This window comes from Amia ocellicauda, chromosome 15 (assembly GCF_036373705.1).
Source record: "Amia ocellicauda isolate fAmiCal2 chromosome 15, fAmiCal2.hap1, whole genome shotgun sequence".
NCBI lineage: Eukaryota > Metazoa > Chordata > Actinopteri > Amiiformes > Amiidae > Amia > Amia ocellicauda.
This window is the reverse complement of record NC_089864.1, coordinates 256,157-277,106: the sequence shown is the minus strand read 5'-3', so window position 1 is coordinate 277,106 and position 20,950 is coordinate 256,157. Positions and strand designations below refer to the sequence as shown.

The following is a 20,950-nucleotide window of genomic DNA, read 5'->3' as shown; positions in this document are numbered from 1 at the left end:
ATGTGCTGTAGTGTCCAGTCAGTCAGTCAGTGTTAATGTGCTGTAGTGTCCAGTCAGTCAGTGTTAATGTGCTGTAGTGTCCAGTCAGTGTTAATGTACTGTAGTGTCCAGTCAGTCAGTCAGTGTTAATGTGCTGTAGTGTCCAGTCAGTAAATCAGTGTTAATGTGCTGTAGTGTCCAGTAGTCAGTGTTAATGTGCTGTAGTGTCCAGTCAGTCAGTCAGTGTTAATGTGCTGTAGTGTCCACTCAGTCAGTGTTAATGTACTGTAGTGTCCAGTCAGTCAGTCAGTGTTAATGTGCTGTAGTGTCCAGTCAGTCAGTCAGTGTTAATGTGCTGTAGTGTCCAGTCAGTCAGTCAGTCAGTGTTAATGTGCTGTAGTGTCCACTCAGTCAGTGTTAATGTGCTGTAGTGTCCAGTCAGTCAGTCAGTGTTAATGTGCTGTAGTGTCCAGTCAGTCAGTGTTAATGTACTGTAGTGTCCAGTCAGTCAGTGTTAATGTGCTGTAGTGTCCAGTCAGTCAGTGTTAATGTGCTGTAGTGTCCAGTCAGTCAGTCAGTGTTAATGTGCTGTAGTGTCCAGTCAGTCAGTCAGTGTTAATGTACTGTAGTGTCCAGTCAGTCAGTCAGTGTTAATGAACTGTAGTGTCCAGTCAGTCAGTCAGTGTTAATGTGCTGTAGTATCCAGTCAGTCAGTCAGTGTTAATGTGCTGTAGTGTCCAGTCAGTCAGTGTTAATGTGCTGTAGTGTCCAGTCGGTCAGTCAGTATTAATGTGCTATAGTGTCCAGTCAGTCAGTGTTAATGTGCTGTAGTGTCCAGTCAGTCAGTCAGTGTTAATGTACTGTAGTGTCCAGTCAGTCAGTCAGTGTTAATGTACTGTAGTGTCCAGTCAGTCAGTCATAAACACTTAACAGAAATCATAGACAAGGCATATGTATTTAAGCAAAATTCAGTTTATTTCTGATTCTTGTGTGTAAAAATTGGTCCAATCTGTTTTTTTTTTTAATTGTTTCTGCTATTTTAACCATGATTTCACTAACAGCACAACAAAACAAACAAACAACACATTTACTTACAATTCATATTAACTCTCATCTGTTTGTCATTAGGAACAATCCAGCTTCAGGAATAATAACACAATCTCTTTGCTCTCTCTCCTCTCTTTCCCTGCCATCAAGTTGTCAATCTAGATTCATACAACAGGCGGAGACAGAAAAACAGAGATAGAGAGAGAAAGATGGAGAGAGAGGAAAGAGATAACGGAGAATCCTTCACTAATAAACATATTAGTCAGGAAAGGGGAGACACTGTGTGTGTGAGAGACGGAGAGAGACAGAGAGACAGTGGGAACAGAGTGCAGTACCACAGGCTACAGCAGTGAGTGCACATGGAGGGAGTGTTCTGTCAGTTGTTTCATGGCTGTGTTGTGTTGTGTTGTGTAGGGGAGGGACTATTATGCAACATCCATCTTCTGCACAGACTCCTCCACCACCTCCACCTCCAGCAGGGACGTCTGATCAGTCAGTACTGGTGTAGTCCCCTTGTCATATTTGTACTTCCCCAGTCTGATGGACACAAGAGAGGGGAGGGGAGAATTTTGTATTATATACAATCGCACAAACCAGATGAAACAGGAGGGATGTAATTTAAACACACACTCAGTCAGACAGTAGACACCATGAAAGAGGGAGAGAACATAGAAAAGAGCTGGAGAGAGAGAAAGGATAACACAGAATCTCTTGTTAATAACACACACATACACACACCCAATCGAACAGATGTGATGTTTATTGTTACATGTTGATGTGTGTATATTTATATTTGCTTTGGCAAATGTTTGTCATGCCAAGAAAGTACCATTTGAATTTGAGAGAGAGAGAGAGAGAGAGAGAGAGAGAGAGAGGTGTGAGAGGTGGCGGTGAGGTGGGACAGTGGAGGTGCCACAGCGGTGACAGACTGACCTCTGGCTGCGGTAGCTGGAGGTCTCGTACGGCCGGATGTACTCCACACTGCCCCTGCGGATCACACACAGGTCCACGTTGCTGCCCGAGCCCAGGTCGTTCATGATGCCCGCCGTGATGGCATCTCTCACCAGCTCCTTCGCCTCCTCCTCCTGCAACTCAAGACACACAGACACACACAAGTACACACACAGAGGCAAACAGTAACACACAGGACTTTCATTACCAAGAGTATTCTCTTTTATCGCCTTCTCTTTCTCTTTTGCTGTATCTCTTGTCTTATTGAGTGTGTTTATTACTGAGGGATTCTCTCTCTCTCTCTCTCTCTCTCTCTCTAGGTTTCTGTCTGTTTCTGTCACTATATTTCCCTGTTTGTGTTACACAATATATAAGAAGTTCATGACATTGTGTCAGCACTCACACTCATGTTGGGTTTAAATCTGTCTTCGAAGACGCCCAGAGCTGAGAGGTCACCAGAGCCTGAGGACAAAGAGGAGAGCATCTAGCAATCTAGTCTGTATGTCTGTGTCAGTGTGTCAGTCAGTCAATGTGTCAGTTTATCAGTCAGTGTATTAATCCATGTATCAGTGTGTCAGTAAGTGTGTCAGTCCATGTCAGTGTGTCAGTCAGTGTATCAGTCAATGTGTCAGTTTATCAGTCAGTGTGTTAGTGTGTCAGTCAGTGTGTCAGTCCGTGTATCAGTCAGTATGTCAGTCAGTCAGTCAGTCCTTCAGTGTTTCAGTCAGTGTGTCATTCTGTGTATCAGTCAGTAAGTCAGTCAGTGTGTCAGTCAGTCAGTGTCAGTCAGTCAGTCAGTCAGTGTATCAGTCAGTCAATCTGTTGGTCACAAGTCCGTTGGTCAGTCAGTACTGACCCATGGTGGCAAAGGGAAGTTTGTTGACGGAGCCGAAGGGGCCGACTGTGAAGATGTGAGGACCGGTGCAGTCCACCCCCCCTAGCAGCAGCATGGCACTGATTTGACCTTTGTACCTATAGCCCCCCAGCCCCACAGAGACATATACTTTAGATACTGGGGACACACAGTGACACATGGAGAGACAGAAACACACTGTGTAGACAAACTGTACAGACACTACACTACATACTACAGTTTCCAGATACAGGAAAGACAGACAAACAGTACAGTACATACAGACAGATGAACACCTGAACAGCATCTCCTGCAGGATGCGGCTGGCCATGATGAGCCGGGGGTTGCGCCCCCCCATGGCCAGAGACTGCAGCGTCAGGTTAGAGGATAACATGTCTGTGGTCTTCTCTGTGTCTGCTGCTGTCCCTGCTCCACAGCAACTGACATGGGGAGAGACGGTGAGAGGGTTAATACACACACACTGACTGACTGGACACCACAGGACATTAACACTGCAAGTGGTGCAACTAAAAATTGGTGACAAGATCAGAGTTCTTCACTCGGGCGTGGGGTGAGACAGGGCTGCAGTCTTAGCCCAACACTGTTCAACATCTACAGTTTTGAACAGTCTGAAGCCCCGGCCTCACTCTCCACGACAGAGAGATCAAGTTCCTGCTCTACAGAGGACCTGGTGCTGCTGTCGCCCACAGAGCAGGGGCTGCAGCAGAGCCGGGCCTGCTGGGGCAGCACTGTCAGTCCTGGGCCCTAGCAGTCAACATGAACAAGACAAAAATAATGATCTTTCTAAAAAAGACCAGACCTCAGGGAAACAAATATCACTTCACTGTAGGCAACACTGCCCTTGAACACACCTCACACTACACTCTCTTGGGCCTGACTATATATGATATATTTATTTATTTTGCTGTTATTCTTGTTATTCAGTGTTATTGTGTGTTATGTGTGAAATTGCTTTGGCAACACTGCTTCTGATGGTCATGTCAATAATTCAACCTTTGAATTGAATTGACAGAGACAGAGAGAGATTTTCCTTTTCTGAACCTGCCCCTCAGTCCTGGCTGCTGCATTGCCAAGCTCAGGTGGAACAAAGACTTTTCTTTAACTTTATTTATTTATTTTTACACTGAATGTAATTTGAAACTCACTAGATGTTGGGGGTGATGTAGTGGATCTTGGAGCAGTTCTTGTCAGCCACCACCTCAGAGGAGGTGGCTCTGGTGTCGGCACCCAGCACCACTCCGTCCTGAGAGAGAGAGTCAGCACCACATCATGCAGGGAATACAGGCCAGTGCATAAGATAGAGAGAAACAGAGAGAGACAGACCAACAGGTAGACAGAAAGTTGACAGAGTACAATAGAGACAGACAGAGAGGCACAAGCCAACATACAGACGCTAGTCTATACACACCTCCCCTATCAAGATATGTATTCACCTTTGCAGTATATGTTTATACTACTTATATTACTAATAATACTATTGCTAATAATATAAACATCTACCAATAACAATAAAATAATAATAATGAATTAATTCAGTCATTCATTCATTCACTGTTACCTTGAAAATCATCCCCGCGATCGTAGTGCCTGTCTTTGTCACTTTGAGTTTTGTCGCATTGCTGGCAGGGGAATTTTGTAGTTGACAATTTCTGACAGAAATAAACAATGAAAGGGTAAATCTAATGCCACTGCTGCTGCTACCGTGAATGGCAATCCTTTAACCTCGGCATCCGCAAAGAGCGTGTCTGTGCAGCTACAGCTCGAAACTGCATCTGTTGCACATGGTCTTCTTTTACTTGTAGCAGCTGGAACAGTCGGTATTTGAAAATAAATGCAGACTTATATTTCGAATAGGCTATTGTATAGATGTAAATATATCATCATCATCATCACATTGTTTTCTTTCACTTTCACTTACACTTCACAAACCGACAGGGACAATTACCGTTCAGAAAACAGCCACGTTTTTTCGTTTCAGGTCTTGTTGTTACAGTCTCAAGATAGGGAGCCGGGTTCGTACCTGAACGAGTTTTCGAAGTTGAAGCCTCCGTCGCTGGTCTCCAGGACGTGCGGCGAGGTCATCTCTCCCGGGGCTGCGTCTGCTCCCTCGGCTGAACTGAAGCGACTGAAGCGAAAGTGTGAGAGTCGCTGTGCGGCGCAGCGGCGCTGTCTTCTTACTGCAGGAAACAGATTCACAACACATTGTCATCGCCAGCCAGAAAAACAAACCGACAACAAAACACAACCATTTACACTATTATCTGGCACCTGTCTCTCCTCTCTATCATGATATATTTTTATTTATTTATTTATTTATTTATTTATTAGCAGACGCCCTTGTCCAGGCAATACAAAGTGTAATAATACAGTGCAGTTCAAGGCATAATACATTTTACAAATTTAGAATTTACACAAGTGTATACGAGATGTACAGTAAACAATATATAAGGTCTTAGACTGTAAAAGCTGAAAAGTGCAGACAAGATGTTAAGTCGAAGTCAAAACAGCAGAGTCCCTGACCTCCTTCCGGCGCTTATCAAGACGCATCTCTTCCCACAGCACTTGTAATATTAGTCCTCTACCCCTGCTAGACAGCACTTCAGCTTAGTATGCCTTGTACTTCTCTGTATTTTTGCACTTTGTTTGCACTTATGTTGTAAGTCGCACTGGATAAGGGCGTCTGCCAAGAAATACAAATAATAATAATAATAATAATAATAATAATAATAATAATAATAATAATAAAGTCACAGTTAAGAGCTATGGGAGAGGGAGCATAGGAGAAATCAAAATAAACAATACAAGTGCTAGTAATGCAAGGCAATAGTATGACTTATAATATGTATTTTTATATTTAGATGCAGAATGTAGGTTAGTAGTCGTATTAGTAGTGTATGGAGGTTACAATCTGATGGTATGAGCGTAAGGATAAATTCCCAACAATGGCAACATTGTGTTTGCAGGGGTAGTAGTACAGTAACGAGTTCGTTTACAGTTCGGTCACTGTGCTGAAGAGGGCGCTATTTCACAAGCCTCAGTCCCGATTGTTGCAGCTCCGAGGGCGCAGTCGACGCGCAGCACCTCCGCCCGAGCGAGCGACCTGCGCGGCTACGCGGGGCACCATGGACCGCTCACACGGAGAATGGCGGTCGGCTGAAGTGAGCACCGGGGTGAGTTATCAAGAGCTGGAGAAAATACATTATTTATACAACTCTCTAACATTCACAGGCAAAACCGAAAACTGCATCATACTCCGGTGTCTGTGTGCGTTTCATTCGTGTCACTTTCGTTTTTATCATGTACATTCTATAGCTCTGTATCAATAATAAATCATAATAACAATAATTCGGAATTAGCCATTTCAACTGTCCAGATTTTCGTAAATTAAAGACAATAAATACAGAAGTATTATTTGTCTTCCTTTTATACTAACCCTCTTCCTCCTACTCCTACTCATACATACTCCAATGAAAACCAATTAAAAGTGTGCTAGTTGTCTTCAGATATTTTGTTGGTGAAATAAATTAACATATTCATACAGGCACAGAATTGGTGACAAACACAGTTCGTTTATTTAAAACCCTTGATCAAAGAATCAATAAAAGACGAATGGAAAGTGAAAGTGTCAGCACGGCGTGTGATGCTTCGGTGATCTCCGCTGTGACTCGGACGGGGATATTTGATAGGAAAATGTGCTCGATCATGAGATAATGTCGGAAATGTTCTTTTAGGGATGTGAAGTATAATATTGAATAATATTACGTGTATTCTGCTCTCTCTTTCTCATTCTCTCTCTCACTACAGGTTTAACTTGTGTTCAGCCTATCAGTTTGTCAGTATTAACTCTCTCTCTCTCCCCCTAACAGACCACTATCATTGCAGTGCGCTACAATGGGGGGGTGGTGATTGGATCAGATTCCAGAGCTTCAATGGGAGGGTAAGACAGATAGATACACAGGCAATAACTGTAGCCCTAACCTACAGATTCCCTTCATCCTGGCATAGAGGGAGAGAAGACGGGAGAGAGAGACTTTTTACCCATATTAAACCTTTTAGGAGTGCAGAGCAATACATGCTCCACAAACCTGCCATCTTGGTTCAGTTCATTTTGACCTTCGCCAAATGATGTCTCCCAGAAGCATCTCCAGGACATATTGTGATCACTTTATATTGCCTTTATCATAAAGTGAAATATAGTCATCAGTACACTCGCCAATCAAAGGACTGAGCCATTGTAACTCCCCCCCCTTCCCCATGTTAAAAGTTAAACAATCTGTGTTGGTGTTTTAAATGAAATTATGATAATTATGATACTAGTAATACTAATAATAGTAATAATACAAATAAAAATGATTATAGTAAGCAGGCACACAGACATGTGAGTTACCTTCTGGGGTTCCTGTCCTACAGAACATACGTGTCGTCACGCGTGATCAACAAAGTGGTTCAGGTCAGCGACAAGATCTTCTGCTGCATGTCCGGCTCACTGGCCGACGCCCAGGCAGTCACCAACGCGGTCATCCACCAGCTCAACTTCCACAGGTGAGCAGATCATCCTCACAGGGCAAACACAGCAGTCTTCAGCATACTAGTGTCGCATGAGTAGTTATCTGACTGTGTCTGTGTCTGTATGTCTGTCTGTGTCTGTGTGTGTGTTTGTGTTTGGTCACAGTATGCAGATGGGTGAGCTGCCCCTGGTTCTCTCTGCTGCTTCGGTCATGAGGGACTTCTGCTATAAGTACAGAGACGAGTTGAGCGCAGGATTCATAGTGGCTGGCTGGGACTGCAAGAAAGGACCACAGGTACAAACAGACACCGACAAAACCTCTGTCTCACATACACACACTCTCACACACAAACTCTCACAGGTGATGGGAAAGGGAGGGATAGTGAAACACTCATAAAGAAAAGAGGTAAATAAATAATAAGAAATAAATGTGTGAGAGAAGGAGAAACACTGAACACCCTTCAGTCCTTCATCCTCATGGAATAATGTATCTCGCCTCTCTGTACCTCCATGCGTTGTTCATTACATTCAGTGTCCAGTCAGCCAGGGTTATTTTATTCACCCCCCCACTTCCCTCTCCCCCTCTCGTTGTCTCCTTCTCTCTCATTGTCCATCCCTCTCACCTGTCTCCTCCTTTTCCCACCTCTCATCCCTCTCTCCCACCCCATCTCTCCTTGTCCTGCTCTCTGTGCCAGGTGTTTCAGGTGTCTCTGGGTGGCACAGTGCTGGAACAGGAGTTCACTATCGGGGGCTCTGGGGGGACCTACATCTATGGCTACGCAGATGCCAAATTCCGCTCCGGGATGACCAGGGAGCAGTGCCTGACCTTCACTACCAACGGTACAGGGCCTTTCTGGTGCAGACCGCCAGTCACTCTCTCAATTCAATTCCAATCGCATGAGCTTGATTTTGGCACGACTGTCATTGGTGTGCCCATAGCCTCTATAATACAGAGGTGATACATGCAATAATAAAATAAAAAAGATAAGTAAATAATGTTAAACCAAATAAATACAGAAATAAATTACAGAATTATAAATTAAATAATTATATTAATAAAAACAAGCACTAAATAAGATTAAGTAAAAATGAATAAACTAAATTAAAATAACACATTTATCTTTCCCTTAATTCCCATGAAATTCCCCCCTCCCCCATGTAAGAGAATAACACTTAATAACATTAATCCCCCATCTAGATGGGAGGGTGTGTGTAGACTAGCATGTGTTTGTGTCTCTCTGTCTGTTCTTTCTGTATAAGAACATTGGAAAAGCTCCTCTGGTTTGATGTGGTCGATGCCCTTCATGATTTTAAACACTTGAATATCTGTTGTTCTCTCTCTCTGTCATTCTCTACTTCCTCTCTCCACCCCCCACATCTTCCATCTCTCTCTCTCTCTCTCTCTCTGTGCAGTGTTAATGTTCCTTACTGTACTGTTAATATACCAGTCAGTGTGAGTGTACTAACCCCCTCTCTCTGGCAGCTCTCTCTCTCGCGATGGACAGAGACAATGTGAGTGGTGGGGTGATTCACCTAGCCATCGTGACAGAGGCAGGCGTGGAGAGACAGCTGATCCCTGGAAACAAACTGCCCGTCTTCCACCGCATATGAGCCCTCTGGACGGGCTCGTCTCTGAGCCAGGGGAGATGCCAGGGCAGACGGCCTCATCAGTGGCCTCAGTCTGGGGCGACCCCAGTGTCCAGTCCTGTCCAGTTGTAATCGCTGTAATTGCTGTTCTGCGTTGCACCTGGCATCTTCAGATTCCCCCCATTGAAACAATTTGGTAATTGTTTCAATTAAATAAACAGGTTATATGATCTGTGTCTTGTATGTTATTTTATATAATGGAATATATGAAATATGTAATAACCCCCCCGTCTTAACGCAATGTAAGTCTTTCGCTGGTGTTGCCCCTCTGGGTATGAATCAGGGACCCACAGCTCTTCAACAGACACCACTGATCAACCAGCAGAGTTTCATGGACAATATTCAGTGCCCTGAATGAGAGGCTGAATGGCACTGTTTCCTGTGAAAGGAGTGACTGCCTTTTATCCAAAAGCATATCCGATTGTACTATATGCAGCATATGTGCATAAACTGTGTAGACAGGGTGATTAAAAGTCTTCACCAAGACGTATTCAGATGACAGTAGAAATAGTACAAGCCAGTAGTTCATAGAGTATTTTATCAGGTGTAGTGTATTGTATAGATGGGGCAGCAGTTTAGAGGAGCAGTCTGGGCTCTGGACTGCTGAGCAGGGTCCCAGGTGGGGACACTGCTGCTGTACCCCTGAGGAATGTGTTGTATCCAGAATGCTCCAGTACAGTATAGAGCTTTATCATATAAAATACATGAAAGACGCACACACACACAAATATATGGCTCACTCACCCCCAGCGCTGTGTCCAAGCCCCTCAGGTGATGGTTGCTACATATTTTGCGGGGCTGTGTGTCTTCCTCCCAGGATCGTCTGTCTCTGTTAGGGGTGTCGGGGGAGGGAATTGGTGATATTTTGCGTAACATTCTCCCTTATTGGTGTCTATTATTGCAGTACTCTCTCTCTTTCTCTCACTCTCAAATTCAAATTCAAATTCAAAACAAGCTTTATTGGCATGATATGTTTTCACACAAGTATTGCCAAAGCAATTGGGTACATTGAAATGAATACAACAACATTAAGAACTTTACAAATACTTTGCGTCTCTCTCTCTCTCTCTCTCTCTCTCTCTCTCTCTCTCTCTCTCTCTCTCTCTCTCTCTGCGATGAAGGCGAAAGTGAAACGGAAAAGTGGAGACGCACTCCGGGCCTCGCAGACGCGGTAGCAGTGGCGCACGTCTCTATTAAAATCATTGTATAACTATAGATATATACTTTATATCTAGAAAAACGCTTTGGGATTATAGAAACAGACAGCAGCAACGATGCAGACAGGGCTGGGGTCCGGGTCCGGGTCCGGGTTGGCGCTGGGGGTGCGTGAGCCGAGCTAAGTCTCTTAGAGAAATGTTGAGTCGACTTTCATTTGTCTAAATGAACAATTGTTGTATATGTGCTACTTCCAGTAACCCTTATGTTCATTTTTCTTTAATTCTCTCTCTCGCAGACGACGATTATAGCGATAGAGTTTGAGGGAGGAGTGGTGCTGGGCTCCGACTCCAGAGTGTCCGCAGGGTGAGTCTGTATCTATGTAGGGTGATCAGTGCCAAATTTAAGATGAATGTGATTATAAACATGAAGATGATTATGAAGATGATTATGAACATGAAGATGAACATGAAGATGAGTATGAACATGAAGATGATTATGAAGGTGATTATAAAGATGAAGATGATTATGAGCTCTGGATAGGACAATACGCGCACTGGTCCCGCCCACCATATTTATACCTAAAAAACATCATCCATACATCATAATTTGGAAACAGAAAATCCCACTGATGAAGATGCTTTGTTTGTTTTGTTTGTTTTTATTCGGGGAAATTTACAGACACATCTACTCGCTCACACGGTATCTATAGATAAAGGGACGTGTTAGATTAAGTCCTAGATTTGACTAGGCTTTATACAATGTGTTGTGGAGCTATAGTACACACACATAAAGACATAGCAAGGCTGTATTCATACTCGAACCCGCTCTCCACGTCACAATGCACATTCACCGCAGCGCCATAGCGAGGCTCCAGTACTGGTTAAAGCGCACGACTGTGAGACTGGAGGACTGGAGGACTATCCAAGCTTACATTTTAAATACATACACAGAGAACATAAATGCACGATTATACAAATACATGGACATTTAGGGCTATCTATTTATTTATTCGTCTATTTATTTGTTTATTTATTTCAATATGTATATATTTATTGCCCGTTTGTCTCAATGCGCTTCTACATTTCGTAGCGTCTCTTGTATTTCTTTTTTTCGATGTGACAAAACATTGAACTCTGTCAATCAGAGCTGGTGGGCGGGACCAGTGCGCGTATTGTCCTATCCAGAGCTCATAATCCTCTTCATGTTCGTCTTCATAATCATCTTCATGCTCATAATCATCTTCATGTTCATCTTCATGTTCATAATCATCTTCATGTTCATCTTCATAATCATCTTCATGTTCATAATCATGTTCATAATCATCTTCATGTTCATAATCATCTTCATGTTCATCTTCATGTTCATAATCACGTTCATCTTCATTTTGGCACTGATCACCCTCCATAGTATCCGCGCTTCCCTGTCCCCTGTCATTTCTCTTTGTGTAGTGAATGAACTTCTGTTTACCCTCCCCCCCTCTCTCTCTTCTCTCTTCTCTCTTCCCTATATCCCTCTCCCCTCCTCCTTTCTTTCAGTGTGTATATATTATCTCTCTCTCTCTCTCTTTCTCAGGGATTCGGTGGTGAACAGGGTGATGAATAAGCTCTCTCCTCTCCATGACAAGGTGTACTGCGCGCTGTCCGGCTCCGCGGCCGATGCCCAGACCATAGCAGACATCGTCAACTACCAGCTGGACGTCCACAGGTCAGTCAGAGACTTGGGACTGGTACTCCCTCTCCCTCTCTCTCTCTCCCTCCCTCCCTCCCTCCCTCCCTCCCTCTCTCTCTCTCTCTCTCTCTCTCTCTCTCCCCCTCCCTCTATCTCTCTCTCTCTCAATTCAATTCAATTCAATTCAAGGGTGCTTTATTGGCATGACAAACAGTTTTGTAGTGTTGCCAAAGCAGTTATACACTCACCTAAAGGATTATTAGGAACACCTGTTCAATTTCTCATTAATGCAATTATCTAACCAACCAATCACATGGCAGTTGCTTCAATGCATTTAGGGGTGTGGTCCTGGTCAAGACAATCTCCTGAACTCCAAACTGAATGTCTGAATGGGAAAGAAAGGTGATTTAAGCAATTTTGAGCGTGGCATGGTTGTTGGTGCCAGACGGGCCGGTCTGAGTATTTCACAATCTGCTCAGTTACTGGGATTTTCACGCACAACCATTTCTAGGTTTAACAAAGAATGGTGTGAAAAGGGAAAAACATCCAGTATGCGGCAGTCCTGTGGGCGAAAATGCCTTGTTGATGCTAGAGGTCAGAGGAGAATGGGCCGACTGATTCAAGCTGATAGAAGAGCAACTTTGACTGAAATAACCACTCGTTACAACCGAGGTATGCAGCAAAGCATTTGTGAAGCCACAACACGTACAACCTTGAGGCGGATGGGCTACAACAGCAGAAGACCCCACCGGGTACCACTCATCTCCACTACAAATAGGAAAAAGAGGCTACAATTTGCACAAGCTCACCAAAATTGGACAGCTGAAGACTGGAAAAATGTTGCCTGGTCTGATGAGTCTCGATTTCTGTTGAGACATTCAGATGGTAGAGTCAGAATTTGGCGTAAACAGAATGAGAACATGGATCCATCATGCCTTGTTACCACTGTGCAGGCTGGTGGTGGTGGTGTAATGGTGTGGGGGATGTTTTCTTGGCACACTTTAGGCCCCTTAGTGCCAATTGGGAATCGTTTAAATGCCACGGCCTACCTGAGCATTGTTTCTGACCATGTCCATCCCTTTATGACCACCATGTACCCATCCTCTGATGGCTACTTCCAGCAGGATAATGCACCATGTCACAAAGGTCGAATCATTTCAAATTGGTTTCTTGAACATGACAATGAGTTCACTGTACTAAACTGGCCCCCACAGTCACCAGATCTCAACCCAATAGAGCATCTTTGGGATGTGGTGGAACGGGAGCTTCGTGCCCTGGATGTGCATCCCACAAATCTCCATCAACTGCAAGATGCTATCCTATCAATATGGACCAACATTTCTAAAGAATGCTTTCAGCACCTTGTTGAATCAATGCCACGTAGAATTAAGGCAGTTCTGAAGGCGAAAGGGGGTCAAACACAGTATTAGTATGGTGTTCCTAATAATCCTTTAGGTGAGTGTATATTATATACATACATTGAAAAATAATAAAAGGTAAGAAAAAGGAGAGAAAAAAAATTGAAACAGTACAATATAATTTATAAATAAAATCTTAATAGACATGGACATTTACTTAATTTATAGTTTACAAGTTTACAGCTGGTGCTCATGTATGTTTTCACAGTGAGCCCCTCAGGCTGTGGCAGCGGCTACATATTGGGCGGCCAGGGGGGCTGTGTGTCCCTCCCCCGGGAGGATAGCTATTTGTTTTTCATGTATCAATTCAGAAAATGATTTTATAATATTTGTGAATTGGAGGAGGAAGTGCATCTCTGTCTGGACCTCTCCTGTCTCTCAGTGACCACAGCGCCGCTCCTCTCTGGGCAGCCAGCTCTGCCTTTGTCGGCCCGTCTCTCTGGCCAGGCTGTGGTCACTGAGCCTGTACTGGGTCAGGATCCGTCTCTGCTTCGTATCTCTGACAGTGAAGAGAGACTCTGCCAGGGTGTATTCTCTGTTTAGGGCCCGATAGCAATCCAGTTTACTTTGGGATTTGGTTTCATTTTTCCAATGTTCCAGATAGGAGGTTTTGGTTATCTTTATGATTTGGTTGACTCTAATTGGGGGCAGGTAAGCAGTGCTGACTTGAAGCTGGTCTCTGTTCGCAGTATTAGCGGGGGTCAGTGCCGTGAGCTTCAGGGCCAGCTGACTCAGGGGACTCTTTTCAGGGCTGAGCTCTTGGGTTTGGAGGGCCTTGTACTGGAGTGAGTCTGACTCACTTTTCTTCAGGTGCATCCAGAATTTCAGTGCTCTTTTCTTTATATTAATGAGGGTTGGGAAGCGGCCTAATTCTGCCCTGCATGCGTGGTTTGGTGTGTTCCTGTGCACCTGCAGTATGTTTTTATAGAGTTCAGCATGCAGGGTCTCTATTGGATGTTTGTCCCACCTAGTGTAGTCCTGTTGACTGAGTGGACCCCATACTTCACTACTGTACAGCGCAATGGGCTGGATCACACTGTCAATTAGTTTGAGCCAGATTTTGACTGGAATATTAATTTTATAGAATCTTCTTCTGATTGCGTAGAAAGCTCTTCTTGCTTTGTCTTTGAGTGCCTTCACTGCCAGGTTAAAACCCCCTGACACACTAATAGTCAGGCCCAGGTAAGTGTAGTGTGAGGTGTGTTCTATGGTAGTGTTGCCTATCGTGAAGTGGTATTTGTTTCCCTGAGGTCTGGCATTTTTTTGGAAAATCATGATCTTTGTCTTCTTCATGTTTACTGCCAGGGCCCAGGACTGACAGTACTGCTCTAGCAGTGCCAGGTTTTGCTGAAGCCCCTGCTCTGTGGGCGACAGCAAGACTAGGTCATCCGCATAGAGCAGGAATTTGACTTCTGTGTCATTTAGGGTGAGGCCAGGGGCATCAGACTGCTCCAAAACTGTTGCCAACTCATTGATGTAGATGTTGAACAGTGTTGGGCTCAGACCGCAGCCCTGCCTCACTCCCCACCCTCTCTCTCTCTCTTTCTCTCAGTATAGAGATTGGGGAGGACCCTCTGGTCCAGTCCGCTGCCTCTCTGGTCAGAAACATCTCCTACAAGTACAAGGAGGAGCTGTCAGCGCACCTGATCGTGGCCGGCTGGGACCGCCGCCGGGGTGGGCAGGTCAGTGGGGGAGGCCAGTGTTTCTGTATGTAAATCTGGTATAAAAAGTGTGTTGGTGTATACATACAAGTGTATCTCTCTGTACCCGATGTATATAATTCTGGATCAGCTAATGTCAAGTGCATACATATTGTACAGGCATATATTTCTAGCTGTATGTTTGATATCCAGGTGTGTCTGTGTGAATATATAGTACAGGTGTGTGTGTGTGTATATATATATATATATATATATATATATATATATATATAGTACAGACATATACAGTGGCTCTCAAAAGTATTCACCCCCTTGGACTTTGTGTTAAAACATTAAATCAGAATGGATTTTATCAGGAGTTTTTGCCACTGATCAACTCAGACAATGTCCATAATGTCAAAATGAAAAATATAATTTGCAAACTGTTCTAAATAAATTACAAACACAAACAACACAGAAAACACTTGAATGTATAAGTAATCACCCCCTTTTGCTCTGACACACCTGATTGAGCTGTGGTGAAACCAATTGTCTTTAGAAGTCACGTAGTCTAGATCATTGATATAGATTAGAAACAGCACAGGCCCTAGTACTGATCCCTGTGGATCTCCACTAACAACCTCACTCCAGTTAGAAGCGACTCCTCTAATCGACACCCTCTGTTTCCTAGACATCAACCAGTTCATAATCCATCTACTTACATTACCCTGAATGCCAACAGCTTCCAATTTGAGGATCAGTCTTTGGTGTGGAACCTTATCAAAAGCTTTCTGAAAATCTAAGTATATCATATCATATGCTTTCACATTATCTACAGCTGCAGTTGCATGTTCAAAAAATTATAATAAATTAGTAAGACATGATCTGCCATGATCGTCTAAACCCATGTTGACTATCTCCAACTGGCTCAGTTTTGTCCCCTCTCTTGTGGATTGGTATGACATTTTCTGTCTTCCAGTTACAGTCTTCCAAAGGTCCCCATCCAACTTAATGGAGCTTGAGCAATTCTGCAAAGAAGAATGGGCAACAATTGCTGTGTCCAGATGTGCACAGCTGGTAGAGACTTATCCACAAAGACTCATGGCTGTAATTGCTGCCAAAAGGCACCTCTACCAAATATTGACTGAAGGGGCTGACTACTTATGCATTCAATTATTTTCTGTTTTGTATTTGTAATTAATTTTCACTATTATTATTGACAGTTTCTGTGTTGATTAGGTTAAAAACTCCTGATTAAATCCATTCTGATTTCATGTTTTAACACAATGACATGTGGAAAAGTCCAAGGGGGTGAATACTTTTGACAGCCATGGTAAATATGACACAGGTGTGTGTATCTAGTTGTGTCTCTGTATCCAGGTGTATGTATTTATAATTAGTTTACCTCAATTTGTATCAAGATGGCAAGAGGAAAGGATCTTTGAAAGTGACTTTGAAAGAGGGGTCATTATTGGGGCACGAATGGCAGGAGTTTCAGTCACAAAAGTTGCATCTGCATCTATGGGAAAGACATCAGTCAATAGGGTTGGACATTGTGGTGGAAAGTGCACATCCAATGACCTGATGCTCATGCATTACTGTGATATGCAAGGACAAACGGAAGAGCAACTTTTTCCCAGGTGACTGAGAATGTCAGTGCAGGACGTGATCAGACTGTGTCAGCAAGAACAGTCCGTTGAGAACTACACAGAGAGGATATTATAGTAGGGCTGCAGTGCATAAATGCCTCATTACAAAGACAAATGCACATCTGAGAGTTCAGTGGTGCAAAAACCGTAGGCACTGGTCTACAGAGATGTGGGAAAAAGTGATCTGGTCAGATGAGTCTTGCACCATATTCTGGACAAGTGGGTGAGGGCATGTGTGGGACACCAAGGGCAGCGTAAGGATCTGAGCGACTTTGACAAGGACCACATTGTGATGACTAGACGACAGGGTCAGAGCATCTCCAAAACTGCAGCTCTTGTGGGGTGTTCCTGGTCTGCAGTGGTCAGTACCTATCAAAAGTGTCCAAGGAAGGAAAAGCGCTGAACCGGCGACAGGGTCATGGGCGGCCAAGGCTCATTGATGCACGTGGGGAGCGAAGGCTGGCCTGTGTGGTCCGATGTGTGTTTGTACAGGTGTATATTATCCAGTGTGTCTGTGTGTGTTTGTGAAGGTGTATATATGGTACAGGTGTGTCTGTGTGCAGGTGTATATATGGAACAGGTGTATATATCCATGTGTATATATGGTACAGTTGTGTGTATTTGTACAGGTGTATATTAAACAGGTGTGACTGTGTGCAGGTGTATATATGGTACAGGCATGTGTGTGTGTGTGTTTGTACAGGTGTATATTATCCAGGTGTGTCTGTGTGCAGGTGTACGTGACTCTGGACGGCCTGCTCTCTAGACAGGCGTTCGCAGTGGGCGGCTCAGGCAGCTCCTATATCTACGGCTTCGTGGACGCGGAGTACCGGCCTGGCATGAGCCGCAAGGACTGCCAGGAGTTCGTCATCAACAGTGAGTCTCCTCCTCTCCTCAGCTCTCTATCCCTCCATCAACAGAGAGTCTGATTTTCACTGGTTATACTCTCCCTCTCTTCTCATTAGTCCCTGTCTTTCAAATCTCTGGCTATAATTGTGTGCTGTAGTTGTTCTGTTCGAATGGCTCTGTCATTGTGTAGTGGTTAACTCTCTCTCTCCTTTTTCCTCTCCCCATCCTTCAGCTCTGACGCTGGCTATGGGCCGAGACGGCTCCAGTGGGGGCGTGGCCTATCTCGTCACCATTGAGAAGGAAGGTGCCCAGGAGCAGTGCATCCTGGGAAACCAGCTGCCCACCTTCTTCGACCTATGAGAGTGGAGAGAATCCTTCCAGTCACACCCTATCCACCCCACCCGAATAAAAGCCTGGTCTTACAATCCAGTAGCACTGTTTGTGTCTTCTGTCTGTGTGGATCAATATAAAACCCCTTTGATTCTGGTGCCCCTTAGATACTTAGATAGATATACAACTCATCTGTAAAGCGCAATGTGTTACCAGAGAGCTCCCGCAGGGCTGAACCAGAGTAACTACTCCTGTCCTACAGTAAGAAAAAAACTGGTGTGTTTGTGTTTTTGTACATGATTGTTTAAAATATATTATGTCTATTTTTTTTTTATAAATAGCTTCCTATGAACTCCTTATACATACATATATAAAACACACATTGCAAATCACAGCATCAGGCAAGGGTTCAGAGGCTTAGGCATTCTCATGGTCGTAGTGTGGAAGTGTACGCAGAGGTCCATGGTCTGATCCAATTTAGGTCTCCAAATTGGGGTCAGGCAGTGGCCGCTATCCTCTAGCTCGAGCAGGGGGAGCCACCGTGTCCTACTATACTTCCAAATACCTATAATGCCACGCTGGATGGTGCGGTGAGGATCTGCCCCACACTGCCCTGTACCTCCCCAGACCCCGGTGGAGGAAAATTACTTGGGGGTGACACACATGACCGCTGTTCCTCAATAAAACAGGGCAGCACCTGACTTTCTGTGGTGGACAGGCAAAGTGTGCAAGAGTGTGAGCAAGTGAAGGAAAAGAAACAAAACTGTGATAACGGTACAGGACTTGGCTTCATTTAAAAAGCTAATTATTTTTGAAGTTTATTTTGTAAGGAGTTACATACATTTTATGATCTATCTGATTCAGGATTTCAATATATTTTAGGAAAGTATTAAATTAAGAGACGTGTCATCGACCAGTAGTAATACTCAGGAAGAATGAGGAATGTCTGTTTTAAGAATGGAAGACAAAGATGCATTCCCAAAACATATGCAACAAAGTACGGATGGGACCCTGGGGACAACGAGTGCAATTAGGGCTAGGGGCAAGTTTAATCCGATATAGTTTTCGAGGGGTCAAATATGTCCTGTGTATAAGATTAAAATGAATAAGCTGGTAATTATGGTTCCTGGAGGATCGCTTTATATTACCCTAGACAGTCTCCCAAGATATCTCATCACCAGTGACAGATAGGTCCAAAAAGTGTATATTGATGGGGGCCTGTAGGAGGCTATCAAAAAAGGGAGTAAAGTGTAGAGACTATACCAGTAGTCTTTCCCCCTTGATCTAGTAGCAATTTTATTTTGGGTCATGGTAGCTCAGTTCCCCAGTGCTTAAGAGGTACTGCAGAATTAATCAGATCCTTGTGTGGACATAAAATGCTTACCTTAATTGGTCATCACAATACAGGGGCATTGGGGTCAAGCCAAGTAGTGATCATTCATAGTACAAAAATGATATTTGAAATCAGGGAAGGATAATCCGCATGTAGATGTATCACGTTAAAGAGTGGAAAGTTTGATTCCATATAAAAGTAGAAATCAAAGAATGCAATTTGTCCAAATATTTAGCAGGGGGAAGTGGAAACATGGGGCTAAAGAAATGTGTGCGTGGCACTGCAGCAGAGACGGACATGGCTTGCAGGCCTCATGGTGGCCGAGAAGACATTGGCGCTCCTCTGGCAGCCTCCTCACTCTCTTACCTGGCTACACTGGGTTTGCTCTTTTCTAGATGTCATTAATATGGAGCTTTCCATGGCGCGGATCCATGGAGCCAGGGGGGGAAAACGTACGGGCCTGGAAGACAGCTGCTGACTCTTGTTGCTTGTGGTCCTTCTAGGGGTGGGGTAGGGGGGCAGTGGAAAACTTTTAAAAAGGAGGAAACACTTGTATTGTTGCTTTTTTATTGGTGCTGATTTCCCTGAATAAAAACATTTGGTCAACAAGTTCATCAAAAAACCTTACTGAATAGAAACCACCCTGTGCCATGTACACAATCTTACAGCACTGTGTATCCCAATACACACACTTTAAGAGGTACCAATAATTATAAAATCTTAATCTTAAGCATAAAAAGTGGAAAAAGTGAACAAACAAAGGACAGGAGAGGCCCCATCCAGCACTGCACAGCCCTCCCAACAGGAAAAACTGGCCAGTGAGTTTGGTGCTTGCTTGGTGGAGAACCAGTGAAAAAAGTCTGCCTCTGCTCTCAGTTTGCCAGAAAGCATTTGTGCATTTCCGCTTTGCATCAGAGTGAGTTTTCAGTGTCTCTGGGCTCATCTGCAGTCTGTCACATTCAAGGCTGAGCCAGGACAACTATGAAATACTCGTCTTTCTGTCAAGGAACCTGGCAATTGTAAAAAAGCTTAATTAGTCCTGGAATGAAGATTTTGTTCAGATGTATTCCCCAGACCCCCCCATGGTATCAAGCATCATGAAACTAAACTGGTATTGTATCGGAGTTCAGAATTGTACTATTGTGACCCTAACTCCAGTAGTTTACAACCCCAATTAAGACTTAACTGCTTACATTAATGCTATGGCTAAAAATACATGAGTAGTTTTAAATACTCTTTCAATATTTAAACTATTCTATTCAATAGTATATGTCCCAGGTCTAGAGAGCAGTACATGATAAAAAAAGATCACTTTACACTACTAAAACAATGTATATGCTTCCTGCAGTCATCTTCAGCAAGCGTTGATCACACACAAGCACAGATGGGAATTCTACTTCGTAAGAGGGGTTCTGCAACACAGAAAGGATACCATAAATATTACAATGATTAAAAACATCCCTAAACCGCCAGATACATCAGCTCCAGAACTCATTGTGTCTTACAACTTGCACAGATTTGAAAGATACAAAAAAAAAAAAATCTGGGGTGTCTGATTCAGAGATCGTCTGGTTATGCCTGCTACAGATGAACTGATAAATCAATCCCTATGCCATTTATACCGCCCCTGGGGTACTTCAAATGGCCTTTCACACCATCAACCTTATCATCAGAGGGTTACGTGAGATGAGATCTTTAGCCTTCAGATTCAGAATTCTGTAGCAGAATCTGTTTGAATATACAATACAGGTGTGTGACAGTACAGGGGTATAACCCTTTCAGACACATTCACATTTATTCCTGACAGAGGTGGCGTTTTCATTTGCACCAGGAAACGTCACTCAGGACTTACCGTGAGTCCGAAGAGGAAGTGGAGGAACAGGTATCATAGAGCGAATCA

The 20,950-nt window shown here is 43.8% G+C and overlaps 3 protein-coding genes across 3 annotated transcripts; 2 read left to right on the top strand and 1 right to left on the bottom strand.

Moving 5' to 3' along the window:
* Positions 1–935: 935 nt before the first annotated feature.
* Positions 936–5,028, bottom strand: psmb13a (proteasome 20S subunit beta 13a). The gene is made up of 8 exons (XM_066723565.1): positions 4,872–5,028; positions 4,410–4,500; positions 3,997–4,094; positions 3,127–3,270; positions 2,834–2,949; positions 2,381–2,439; positions 1,960–2,111; positions 936–1,563 (listed from the first exon to the last, which is right to left on the bottom strand). The coding sequence occupies exons 1-8, from the start codon at positions 4,931–4,933 to the stop codon at positions 1,452–1,454; spliced, it is 834 nt and encodes a 277-aa protein (XP_066579662.1). The 5' UTR covers positions 4,934–5,028; the 3' UTR covers positions 936–1,451.
* Positions 5,029–5,863: 835 nt separating this feature from the next.
* psmb12 (proteasome 20S subunit beta 12) lies at positions 5,864–9,175 on the top strand. The gene is made up of 6 exons (XM_066723564.1): positions 5,864–6,021; positions 6,718–6,788; positions 7,262–7,393; positions 7,524–7,653; positions 8,054–8,198; positions 8,842–9,175. Exons 1-6 carry the CDS (start codon positions 5,974–5,976, stop codon positions 8,967–8,969), a joined length of 654 nt encoding a protein of 217 aa, XP_066579661.1. The 5' UTR covers positions 5,864–5,973; the 3' UTR covers positions 8,970–9,175.
* Positions 9,176–10,109: 934 nt separating this feature from the next.
* psmb9a (proteasome 20S subunit beta 9a) lies at positions 10,110–17,816 on the top strand. Its single transcript, XM_066724258.1, has 6 exons — positions 10,110–10,327; positions 10,459–10,526; positions 11,736–11,867; positions 14,802–14,931; positions 17,273–17,414; positions 17,620–17,816. The coding sequence occupies exons 1-6, from the start codon at positions 10,280–10,282 to the stop codon at positions 17,745–17,747; spliced, it is 648 nt and encodes a 215-aa protein (XP_066580355.1). The 5' UTR covers positions 10,110–10,279; the 3' UTR covers positions 17,748–17,816.
* The last annotated feature ends 3,134 nt before the right edge of the window (positions 17,817–20,950 follow it).

Coding starts and splice junctions, on each gene's coding strand:
- psmb9a (XM_066724258.1), top strand. CDS start 10,280: ATGCAGACAGGGCTGGGGTCCGGGTCCGGGTCCGGGTTGGCGCTGGGG. Junction 10,328..10,458: donor GGTCCGGGTTGGCGCTGGGG/GTGCGTGAGCCG, acceptor TCTCTCTCGCAG/ACGACGATTATAGCGATAGA. Junction 14,932..17,272: donor ACCGCCGCCGGGGTGGGCAG/GTCAGTGGGGGA, acceptor GTCTGTGTGCAG/GTGTACGTGACTCTGGACGG.
- psmb12 (XM_066723564.1), top strand. CDS start 5,974: ATGGACCGCTCACACGGAGAATGGCGGTCGGCTGAAGTGAGCACCGGG. Junction 6,022..6,717: donor CGGCTGAAGTGAGCACCGGG/GTGAGTTATCAA, acceptor TCCCCCTAACAG/ACCACTATCATTGCAGTGCG. Junction 7,654..8,053: donor ACTGCAAGAAAGGACCACAG/GTACAAACAGAC, acceptor TCTCTGTGCCAG/GTGTTTCAGGTGTCTCTGGG.
- psmb13a (XM_066723565.1), bottom strand. CDS start 4,933: ATGACCTCGCCGCACGTCCTGGAGACCAGCGACGGAGGCTTCAACTTC. Junction 4,095..4,409: donor TCGCGGGGATGATTTTCAAG/GTAACAGTGAAT, acceptor TCTCTCTCTCAG/GACGGAGTGGTGCTGGGTGC. Junction 2,950..3,126: donor CTGCAGGAGATGCTGTTCAG/GTGTTCATCTGT, acceptor GGGGGGCTATAG/GTACAAAGGTCAAATCAGTG.